Below are 12,047 nucleotides of genomic sequence, written 5' to 3'. Positions count from 1 at the left end.
AATAATGATTCTTCCCTAGAACTGAAGCCAGTTTAGCCTCACGCAGAGAGCAGAAAAGAGAGCAGTATCGCCAAGTGAAAGCACATGTTCAGAAAGAGGATGGTAGAGTGCAAGCATTTGGCTGGAGTCTACCTCAGAAGTACAAACAGGTATTATGCTTATGTTTTCAAATGCAGTGGTAGCAACTCCATGTTTTGTGACATTCGAACAGAGTGTTTGTTCACACAAACACACAGCTTGTGTTTGAGTGATTTCAGTATTTTTTTTGTTGAACTTTTGCAGTTAAAAGAGTCTTTCTAAGTAAAACCACAATGCAAAACTCTTAATTGTGTTTAACAAAGTCTGATCAACTGATTCCAAAGACTGTAAACCTCTATTAAAGGGGAAAGCTTTTCTGTTGGTTTTTTTTTTTGCCTAGGTGGCAAATGGTGGCCAGGGTGACAATAAGATGAAGAACTTGCCTGTACCTGTTTACCTGAGACCTTTAGATGAGAAGGATACCTCTATGAAGGTAGATATTTACAGTGATGATATAAAGAACTGGACAACCTACAGCTTGAATATTTCTATTTTAGACCCAATTATTTTCTTTTTGAAATAAAGTTGTTTCTTTTTAAAGCATAGGTGAATCAGTATTTAAGCTTCAGTAGAAATGTACATGACTTTAATCTTAATGAATTCCTTAAAATGGACTGTAGATATATAATAATTTTGATATAACTTAGCATATTTAACAGTGGGTGTCTTTTTTTTAGTTTAACATTTAAGTGAAGCATTTACTTTTCTTTCAAGCTGTGGTGTGCTGTAGGGGTAAACCTATCAGGAGGGAAAACACGAGATGGCGGGTCTGTGGTTGGTGCTAGCGTATTCTACAATGATGTGACTGGTATGGACGCAGATGGCAACAAGCAGCAAACAGGATCTCAAAGTAGCTTAGATAGACTAGACCAAGAGCTCAAGGTAAGATCACAGTAAGGCATGTTGAATAGTTTATGTAGTTAAACATCTTTACCATATATCTGTAGATTAATAATATATTTTGTAATCAGATTTATTGGTAATTAATAGTTTTTTCTCGGATAGTCATCAACCCAAGATATTTAGGTTACTGAATCCATCTACAAAAATACTGTGATTCTTTCCTGTGTGCCATCTTCTTGGCAAATCTGAGGAGCAAATCAATTTTACATCAAAATGATGCACTACTTATACCGATGCTGCCTGCTTTAAAAAAACATTTGTGGCAGAATTACTCATGTTCTGACTGCCATTTCAAAAAAAGTTGTGGGGTTTTTTTAGGTCTGTGCCATTGTTTAAAAATGTGTTAGTCTTCATGTTTGCATGACGAAGTAGTGAATGGAATTCATATTAAGGGCACAGAAACAAAGGCTTAATTTTAAAGTGCTTTGGGAAATCACATTAATCTGTGGCGATACTGAGTATGGTAGCTGGCACGTAAATAGTATTCTTATGTAGCTTTATACTTGTCTAACTGTATAATTGTGCAGTATAATTATTTTCTATAGTTTCCTACACAAGTATGAAGTATGAGGGGTTTTTATATTCCAAATACATAGAGGACAAGTAAATACATGTAACTTTACAGTGGCATTAAAGATATTTAACTTATCACATATTTATGTATATTGCTGTAGCTGATAATGTAAGAACATTCAAGATCAAAGGCAATAGTTCTATTCTAGTCCACCGTCCTGTTGTTGTTCACTTCTGTTCTGCCTTTATTCTCCCTCAGGACCAGCAGAAGGAGCTGAAACATCAGGAAGAATTATCCAGTCTAGTCTGGATCTGCACTAGCACACATTCTGCTACAAAAGTTATCATTATTGATGCTAATCAGCCAGGAAATATTCTGGACAGTTTCATTGTTTGCAATTCTCATGTGCTTTGTATTGCTAGCGTACCAGGTAAAGACTTGCGATGTTTTAGCTCCTGCTTTTTTAACTGTGTCTTACTCAGATTTTCTTATGCAATGAAAAACCAAAGATTTGTTAATTAGTGTGATAAAATGTTACTGTAACACAGCAATAAAAAGTGTTTAGTTGGAGGGAAAACTACTGGATTTCTACTCTACTGTTCCACTCTTCAGTTGGCTCTTGACCTAAATTAACTCAAAGGTAAAGACGTCAGTAACCAGGAACAAGTATTTTGTCTGCTGTATTATAAATTGTGCAATAGTGCCAATGTCTTATGGAACTGTGAACATCACAAAAGAAAAATGTTGGCTTTTTAGACCTCTTCAACCTCTTGAAGATAAATAGCAAGTCTTGGAGCTTCCTGTAGAGGGAATCCTTGTTACATTGAGAGTGTATGTGAAGAGTGTACTGAGGGAAGTTTAATGGGAGGATATTATGATTCTGGAGAAGAACTAATTGTGCTTTTGGATTTCTTGTTTCTTGGCTTACACTTACAGAAGTCTGTAGCATTAGTTCCAGTGAAGTAGTTTTGTTTAATAAGCTCAGAAGAAATCTCTTTCCAGTGAAGTTTGAGGTTTTGCTCCATTGAAACTATGTATAACTTGTAAAATCAAACCAGCATAAAGTATAGTAACATACGATAAAAATTTCAAGAAACCAAGAATAAAATATAAGACTTGAAGTATTAAGTCTTAAGTATTTGAGGGGGTTGTATGAGAGAAAGGTACTTGTTCTTCCAGAACAAAGGATCTACTGCAGTTAATTCTTCATAAAGATGTAGATAGGTATCCCTGCATATATGCACTGTTATGAAATCTAATTTTAATGGAAAATTTATTTGAAATAGAAATAAACTATTGGAAAAAATCTGCAGGTTGCAATATAGCTTATGACATTCAGATGTGCAGCGTGTGTAGATACTGCTTTTGCTTTTTGAGCTTTGTGACAGCATCTTTAATGTCTGCTGATCATGTTAAATAAGCTTGTAGATAGGTATCTGCATGTTAAATCCCGGTTGCTGGAGAGTTCATTCAGTTTGAAAGCTTAGTTTGTTATTAAATAGAAAAGTGACTCCCCTTTATGCCCACAAGAAACATGTGAGTTTAATCTCCTCTTTCAGGGGCAAGGGAAACAGACTATCCTGCAGGAGAAGAAGGGTCTCAAGAAGCAGATCCCAGTCAAGTGGACAAGTCGTCTCTGTGTGGAAGTATGACTAGCAACAGCTCTGCAGAAACCGATAGCTTGCTAGGAGGAATAACGGTGGTTGGCTGTACTGCAGAGGGTGTCACAGGAGCACCTGTAGCTCATGATGCAAATGGTGGCTCACCAATGACAGATAAACAGTCAGGTATGAAAATCTTACGAGTATGCCAGGGATGGCGAAACACCATTAGGTCTAACTGAGAAATGAATGGTACAAGTATTTAATGTAATAGCTTGTCTGTAAGCGGTGATAACATAAAACAAGTACTCTGTGGGAAATGACTTCTAAATCTGACATGCTTGCACTGTATAATTGTAGCTGAAAACTTCGTGGAGGTGATATTAAATGGGTATAGACAATTGCTTCTTTCAGATACTTTTGAGAACTCTTCCTTGTGCATGGTCTAAAGAGAGCTTTTAAGTTATTTAGTATTTGAAATGCAGACCTTGCTGACAGATGACTAGAGAGAATGTGGATATATGTCTTAAATCTTGGAAAGTCTTAATAGAGATTTAAGTGAAGCTGTTTACTTTATAGGCATTCTTAATATTTTCTGTCATATACCCTTCAGAGCTGTATGGTGATATGATTGTTAATGGATATGTGGTTATTGGACTTGAACATAATTTATTTTTTTATGGCATATAATACTGCTGCCACAGTTGTGGTTTTTAATTGATTGGATTTCACTGCTATTCTAGGTAATCACTTAAAGGGCAATCTGCACCATCAGTCACTGCGTTGATACTTAAAGTGCATTTGACACTTATTGATACCCAAACTTGAGCAGGTTGCACTCTTTCTGATCTGATTTTTTTTTTTTTAGATGAGATATAAAATCTGGATTGTGACTGTCTGGTTATTACAGCTATTCACTTAAGTTTTAAGTATCAAGTTCTGGCTGTTTTAAGCAATTGAGAATTCTCTTGGAGTTGTTAAGTTTTTCAAATTTTTTGTTCCATAGATGTTGCAAATGAAAGTAATTCAGTGGATGAGAACATTCCAACAGCAGAGGAGGCAACAGAAGCAACAGAAGTCAATGCAGGGACAGGAGAAGACACAGCTGATACTGCACAAACTGGAGTCTACACAGAGCATGTCTTTACAGATCCTCTGGGAGTGCAGAATACAACAGAGGCATCTCCAGTGTACCAGCCTAGGTACATAGTCCTCATACCTCTTAAAATGTATTTAAAAAGAAAAACATAATGTTTGCAGGAACACAACATGGGGACGAAACAACTACTTTTTTTTTCTTGTTAAGTATGTTGAGGTTTATATAAGTAGTCTTGGTACAAGACGCTCTACGCTTCGCTTGCATGAAAGGGGCACCTATGTACAAAGAGTCTTTTGTCTGTGAGCTCATATCCCTTGAGTACCGACACCTCCAGAATGGAGTAGTGGGTGTCTACCAGTTTGTAACTAAGTCCTCTCACAGACTTAATGTGAATGGCACTGATCTAGAGACGCCTGTTTAAATTCTCTGTTCTGATGTCAAAATAAATACGAATTACACTCCTCTCTTCCAATCAACTGGTTGTTCAAATGCATGTTTCTTTCTTCAGAATAGTCAATCTGTGAGTAGTTACAGGAGTGGAGAAGCAGCTTGAAAGTAATCAGTATTTCAAATCTTCAGGAATCTTCACTCTCCACATACAGGCGCAAAAGTATCATGCAGCTTTTTTTATAAGTGTTTCTCTTAACAGGTGCCTCTGACATTGCAACTCTCTTCTGCCATTCCCCAGAGATACCAGCAATACTGATATATCAGGCTTGAATGGAACCTAAATTTCCTTGTATAAGTAAATGGCCACTTGAAGAAATTCATTGTTATTGAGGTTTTCATCTGTAGCATTGTACTTTCATGCACAGTTACTGTTTTTTTAAAATTCCTTATGTGCTTCTAAAGCCAGTGTAGAAACTAGCAGCAATGAAGTAAATACCTAGGTTATAATCTGAGTAATCTGTGCGCTTTATTCAATGTATTTTACCTGGGGTTTTGGTTTGGTTTTTTTTAGTACTGAGTCAGAGTTATATAAAGATGTTGCAGTTTTGCCAAATGAGCAAGATCTAGTGAGAGAAGAAGCACAGAAAATGAGTAGCCTTTTGCCGACAATGTGGCTTGGAGCACAGAATGGATGGTAAGAAAATACTAATCTCATTACGTTTAGTGGGAAAAATTATTTTAAACTTGCTTCTTGTGCCTACAGGCCTGATAACTGTCTCAAGTCAAGATTAAGTGCAAGAAGACCTCAAGGGAGCCTAAACTTTGTACACTTTGCTACAGTTAGGCATTATAGAAGTCAAAAAGTATTGTAGGTGATTAACAAGCTCTTTTTGGTAGCTAACACTTTTATCTGCAGAAAAGTTTTGGTTGTTTTTTGTAGTCAAAGAAATTGTTATGGTCTGATAATGCCATAACTTTCAGTATTTTATTATGCTAGAAAATATATTGCCCTTTTTACTGCAAATGTATCTGCAAAGGAGTTGGTAATGTTTTAGGCCTCTCAAAAAACATTCTGCCTACTCATGTAGTTCTTTCTTTCAGTCTATACATAGTTTTCGGTGGAAGATGAAAACTTATTTTCCCTTTGATTGTGGATTTCAATTATAGGGGTTTTGCTTGAGTTTTTTCCTGTCTGGAAGACCTTTCCTAGTGCTTTTAATCCCTCCTGATTTGTCTTTGCAGCCTGTATGTTCATTCGTCAGTGGCCCAGTGGAGGAAATGTGTTCATGCCATTAAACTTAAAGATTCTATTCTCAGTATTGTGTAAGTCCTGAAAGAATGTCATGTAAATCATAATGAACTTTTGTTAAAATACTTGCAAAGTAGTTTTATATTTCCTCCTCAGATATTGGGAATGTCAGTTGCCATAAATGCATGCATATTCTTTGAGGGGCCGTGGAAAACATTTGGGGAGTAAGGAAAATAAGAGGAATCTTGTATCTGTTGGAAATACTGTAGCTCAAATGATGAGCTGTAGCTGTATACTTGGTATTCTTGGTAGTTGTATACTCAAAACAGTTCTAGGTTGCTATTCTCGATGCTTTCTTCAGGCATTGTAGCTAGATATATTTTAAGCTTTCCGAACTGGATTTTGATGCCTTGTTACTGTCCCTTGAGCTATATTGTAGAAATCAAAACACTAGGGCTAATGTGAATATAAAAAGTATGCTGAAATATAAAATGTTTATACCTTACTTTAAACTTGCAGTTTGAGAAATGCAGTCTAACGGTGTATATTCTTGTGCCTCCTTTTTTTCCCCAGACATGTAAAAGGAATAGTATTAGTTGCACTAGCTGATGGAACACTAGCAATATTTCACCGAGGAGTTGGTAAGCATTCTGTTAGATCTTGAAACCAGTGAAGTAACAGTATTTAGGAAAGAAACGTGCCAGTTATTTATAACGTTTTGAAAATGTATTCCCCAATGGCCTTTTTACAGGTTGTCTTGAGAAATCTTTCTAGTATTTCAGTTGCAGTTTCAAGTACCATTTTTGCACTGTCCTGGTGCATTCCTGGAATTTTTTCTTACTCTGAGAGGAGAATGGGATATATCTGAGCTAAATAGCAAAAAGCCAGGTGATAGTCTGCTTTGATGATCATCTCTTGCTTTTTCATCATGCTCAATAGTCATGTCTTCTGTTTTGTTATTAGTGTTAATAATTGTCTGTGGCCAAGTCCTTCAATGAGAATTCTGTAAGCATCCCTTCAGAATTTCTGCCCAAACCACTCCTGGATGAGCTCCATTCTTCAGCGTCCAGAATAAGGACCTGGAGGGGAAGGTCTTACTATGAGTAACTGGAACTTACCTGTTGGCTTGTTTCCACAGACTCCCTATTCATTTCTTCTTTTCCTTGTGGAATTTAAATCTCGGTGCTCAGCATTTAGAAGAATTAAAGAGATTGCACAGCACTAATGCAAATATTGGGAAAGATGCATCTGGGATGAAGTTGTTATGTTTTTAGTGTTCTCTTTTTTTTTTTTAAACTCAAACTCTAGTGACTTACAATCCTTAAGGATCTCAAGTAAATGTCAATGATGATCTGTGTCTTAGCTCAGTCTACAGAAGACTTTTACTTGGTGTTGAATGACCAAAGTTAGTATGCTTTTAGTAGATTTCAGGTGCCTTTCTTAAGATCTTGCAGCATATTTAAAAAAACCTTGATGTACTGGCCAGCATTTCTATGTTCAGTCAAGCAGCAAGTGCCTAGTGCTGTGTGGGTAGTCGCTTGTTGTAATGTAGACTGATGCCTATCCAAGTAAAACATTTAGCACTAGGTAACTTGCTGTTTTTAAAAATCTTTTGATGTGTTTTGAACATGAGTCACTGTACAACCTTATATTAAAAACAAAGTAGCGTTTGGGATGTTGGTAGTTAGTATAACTAGTTGCTGGTTTTCTTTAATGAGAAGCCTAGCCATAAATTTATATTGACTTACCCGGATTATTACAGTGCTTTTAAAAAATTAGACTATTAAGATATTTGCCTGTACTTTTAAATGATTTTTAAACTTATAGGAACCTATGTTTTGTTTTGTTTTTTCTTTTCCTTCTGTTTTTAAAGATGGTCAGTGGGATTTGACGAACTATCACCTCTTAGACCTGGGCCGGCCGCATCATTCAATAAGATGCATGACAGTGGTACATGACAAAGTCTGGTGTGGCTACAGGAACAAAATCTATGTTGTTCAACCAAAGGCCATGAAAATAGAGGCAAGTTAAACTGGTGTTTAAAATAATTCAATGTTATGTTTTAATGCCATCTCATGTTACAACTCAAACTCCAGAGAACAGTTATTTGTTCATCAGTACAGAAACAAGCAACCAAACAAATTTATCTTGGGAAATACTATTACGTTTTCTTAAGATGTTTTCATTGTTTTGGAAGATTTTAAGACATGATGAGACAGTTCTCACTTACTGAAACCAATTTTTGGGGGGTTTAGTTCTCTACTTCTAGCTGGCCAGGAACTGGAAAGTGTCCTTGTGCAGAGCTTGTAAGGCTAGCTCCCAGTTTATTCTCTATGTGCATGCCTCGTTATGTTCTCCACCCACCTGTAACCTTCTCTATAATCTCTCTTTGCATACTTTAGAAGTTTCTAAGTGTTAATCTTGAATGTACTCTCCCTCCAGTTATAGAATAGTTTGTTTATAAGGTGTGTAAGCTGGTGTTTCTGCAGCGTTGTATGTGTACCTGACATCTCAAGTACAGAAAGGTTTCTGAAAGCCATTAGCAGTATTAATACTTCAGCTTCTCCTAATTGGCCTGAGACATGGGCCAGACCTTTTGAGGGTGACTGCTCAGCTCTTCTGAAAATACCAAGCACCCAAGTAATAATCTATTTCTGTGAAGACGACTATATATATGGGAAAACTGAAATGAAGGAATTCATACAACAGTGAAATTAATTGTTTTGCTGGTGGACAGTGTTTTTTTGCACGAGTGGGTTTGTATGCGAGAGCAAGGCTTGACAGAACTAGGAAGAAAAACACTTTTTGGGCGTATGTATCTTGTGCTGTGACAGGAGGACCTCATACCAAAAAGGCTCTAGGTTAGATGGAGACAGAAGCCAGAGCGGGTTGGGATATGATATGTAAATGAAGACACAGTCGGAAATTATAGCTTTGAGATCACAGTTCAGGGAAGGGAATCAGCGTTTTTACTATTACTTTACCAGCATCATATGGTAATTGTAACTAAGCTAAACACTGTATCTGCTAGTGATCTTGCAAATCAGAGGGTCGTAGATGACTTAAGAAAATTGCCAGTATTGACAGTGTAAGAGTAACAGAGAAGTCTTTCTTACTCTTTCCTTTGTTTCATCTACTAATTTAAAATCCAACGTTTCGTAGAAGTCATTTGATGCACACCCAAGAAGAGAAAGCCAAGTGAGACAGCTGGCATGGGTGGGTGATGGGGTATGGGTGTCTATTCGTTTAGACTCCACCCTGCGTCTCTATCATGCGCACACGTATCAGCATCTACAAGATGTGGACATTGAACCTTATGTAAGCAAAATGCTAGGTAAGTTGATAAGAAAAACTGTTGTATTCTTACACCTCTTGCTGCCTGGAGCTTTCTTTTCCTGTTATGGATCAGGCAATTCTCACTGCAAACTAGGGGGAAGGGTGGGTGGAAGGCTGGTCGAATCCTGTTTGTGAAAACTTGAATCTGGAAGTAGAAGCCCAAGTCAGTCTGTAAAGCATGATGAGGATGGTGGGTCTTCTGATGCAGTCTGTTGATCCTACCTGATGTCTAAGGTGTCCCTAAAAACTCAGAACTAATGAGGAAAATGGTGGTTGGGTTCAGCAGGCATCAATAGACACACTAAATCTTTCTCTTTTTTACTCTACTGATGCCTTTTTTTTTCTAAATCTAAGAGTGGGAAGTCCATTACTCATCTGGAAAAATTGCCTCTCTTTCAAGAAAATGCAAATGCAAAATAGCAAATTTTTATTGCTATTGAAGCTAATAAGCTTTCTGATTTTTTTTATTAACGTTTATATAAGAGCAGTTTGACCCCCTATGTAACACAACAAATACAGGTAATTGGGCCATGGGAAATCCTTCACAAGTAACTACTGTGCCATTGCGCTTAGCTGGTCAGCCGCCTTCTGCTCCCCTCGTAGTGCTAATGGATGAGAAATTAATTTTAACCTTTTTTTTTTTCTCGGCTCATTTGAAAAGCTGCCCTGGTGCTGTAAGCCCCAAAAGATTTTATTGTGCAGCATTATGGAGCCCGTTACACCTTTTGTGCTTTCTCACAGTTAATGTTAGTCTCTTTCTGTATAGGTTCACGACTTAATTAACAGTCTTCTAGCCTTTTAGGTTATCTTTACACTTAAATGTACTCTTCTACCTTGTTTCTGTTTGAAGTGGGAGGGAATTACTTGTCTGCGTGGTTTGGGAGTTGGAGTTAAGATTCTCTGTTGTGGAACTAAAATTATTCTTGCTCATAATTTTTGATGAAAAGCATCTTTTGTTTTTAGGTACTGGTAAACTGGGATTCTCATTTGTGAGAATCACAGCTCTTATGGTGTCTTGTAATCGTTTATGGGTAGGAACAGGAAATGGTGTCATCATCTCCATTCCATTAACAGAAAGTAAGTAAAATATAAATGAATAGCACTGTGCAATATGCTGTAGACACAAAAAGAGAGTATTAAACTCCATTCAGATGCTTGCTAATGGATAGAAAGCTTTGCTGCCAGGTCTGAATCTTTCAGGTTTGTAACAGATTGGGCCTGTGTGATGTTTAGCACCTAATCTGTGTACATGGTTACAATTACTCTGAGCAAAAAAGCACATCTCCAAAATCTCCTATACTTCAATTTGAGCAGAGTTGCTGTGGCTTGAATGAAAGAGACACTTTGAAGCCTTAGAGGTGTTATGAGCATTAGCAGCATTTATAGAAGTTTATTGCTTGTAAGAGATGGCTTTAGTTTTCTAATTAATGTTATTTTTGATTGCCATATGATCACCAAAGTAGACTTTTGTTTGATTTGAGCAAGTTGGTATTGTTGCTAATACAATTTGATTGGCTTTAGTTCTTGAGAATTCATCACAAAGCTGGTATAAAAGGACTGGAACAGCGGTAGTACTGACTGCTTTAAAGGACATGTTCAAAGCTATAGGAGTTGTAAACATGTTCTACAAATAGGGCACTGACTTCTAGGTAAAATTCCAATAATGCAAATCCAGCTATCTGCTTAATAACAGACCCCAAACTGTTGTCATAGGCTGAAACTACTTGGGAGTGGGAGGGGAAGCATTCAGACGTGGGCAGTTGAACCTCGGCAGAAGGGAACAGTCCAGTTCAAGGGCAAAACAAATCTTAAATAGGTAAAGCTGGGGAAGAATCTGTGTGTAAACTGATTGCATTTAAAACAACAACAAAAAAACCCCAACACTTGTGCCTGAGACTAATGTTAAAACACACGGACAGAAGTTTCAGAAAAGAACATACAGAACTTTGATAGTCCTAACTGTGCTGTTATATAGACAGTAGTACAGTCTGACAGGTGAAATTTTAGGGTAATTTAATAGTAAAAACTCTTCATATGTTGTATCTGCTTTGTTGAACAGCACATACATGCATTGTTTCTCATACTGTTCCATTACATTGTCCATCCATTCAGTAAATGTCTCTTTTTGCATTGCATGAATGTACTAAGGAAGGACAGACTTCCTATCATGAATTTGACATAGTTTAAATCATGCTTTCAAAAATTATAGCTCTTAATTTGCGTCAAGCTTAATTTAATGTTTCCAGAGCAGTTTGTTTTAAAACAGTAGTGAACATGAAAAAATCCCTATTAAAGCTGTTCAGTTTAATTTCAGTTTTGTTAGTTGTTCATGAATCAGAATAACCGTTTGTGGGTAGCCTGATAGTGGGTTTGGGAACCCTTGTTACAAATATTCATGGTTTTCAAAAACAGTCGCATCCTTGCATAAGCAATTGCATCTCTCGATTCCCTGGGTCTCAATAGCAGGGCATCTTCCAGATCTGCAGCTGATGTTTCGAAAGGACACTTGAAAACATGAGTTGTTAGCCTCCTACCAAGGAAAGAGAGAAAGGGGAAACGTTGCTAATCAATAATAAACTTTATAGCGATAAAGCACGTGAAAGTGGCAGTGCTTTCGTTGTCCATTTTGTACTGAAACTTTTAGAACAAGATGCTGTTCTTTGTGAGTTTATTGAACCTTCTGTAACTAGACATTTACTGTTTTTAGGAGCTAAAATTTTAAGCTCTACCTTATCAAAAACCAAAATACGAGTGGTGGGTTCTCATTAATCCTTCTCCTCTACTGTCATACCTATCCATTTCCCCTTTCCTCCTTTCTCACTTTAGCTGTAATCCTCCACCAGGGACGTTTACTGGGGCTGAGGGGTAAGTGCAGAT

The 12,047-nt window shown here is 37.1% G+C and overlaps 1 protein-coding gene across 3 annotated transcripts in view; it reads left to right on the top strand.

The window, feature by feature from the left end:
* SPAG9 (sperm associated antigen 9) overlaps window positions 1-12,047 on the top strand; it is a 37,809-nt gene that overhangs the window by 18,210 nt on the left and 7,552 nt on the right. For 2 of the 3 annotated variants that reach the window (XM_009279674.1, XM_019472179.1), the window contains 13 exons: window positions 20-149; window positions 419-511; window positions 793-960; window positions 1,754-1,925; window positions 3,055-3,282; window positions 4,103-4,298; window positions 5,157-5,279; window positions 5,828-5,908; window positions 6,408-6,475; window positions 7,708-7,856; window positions 8,997-9,168; window positions 10,134-10,247; window positions 11,997-12,035. In XM_009279674.1, the coding sequence (XP_009277949.1) occupies window positions 20-149; window positions 419-511; window positions 793-960; window positions 1,754-1,925; window positions 3,055-3,282; window positions 4,103-4,298; window positions 5,157-5,279; window positions 5,828-5,908; window positions 6,408-6,475; window positions 7,708-7,856; window positions 8,997-9,168; window positions 10,134-10,247; window positions 11,997-12,035 (1,733 nt within the window). The remainder of the gene's footprint in view (window positions 1-19; window positions 150-418; window positions 512-792; window positions 961-1,753; window positions 1,926-3,054; window positions 3,283-4,102; window positions 4,299-5,156; window positions 5,280-5,827; window positions 5,909-6,407; window positions 6,476-7,707; window positions 7,857-8,996; window positions 9,169-10,133; window positions 10,248-11,996; window positions 12,036-12,047) is intronic. The other variant, XM_009279675.1, reaches the window with a different exon arrangement.

This window comes from Aptenodytes forsteri, unplaced genomic scaffold (assembly GCF_000699145.1).
Source record: "Aptenodytes forsteri isolate BGI_AS27 unplaced genomic scaffold, ASM69914v1 Scaffold563, whole genome shotgun sequence".
In the NCBI taxonomy this organism is placed as follows: domain Eukaryota; kingdom Metazoa; phylum Chordata; class Aves; order Sphenisciformes; family Spheniscidae; genus Aptenodytes; species Aptenodytes forsteri.
The sequence above is the reverse complement of the archived record's forward strand: the minus strand, read 5'-3'. Positions and strand labels throughout refer to the sequence as shown.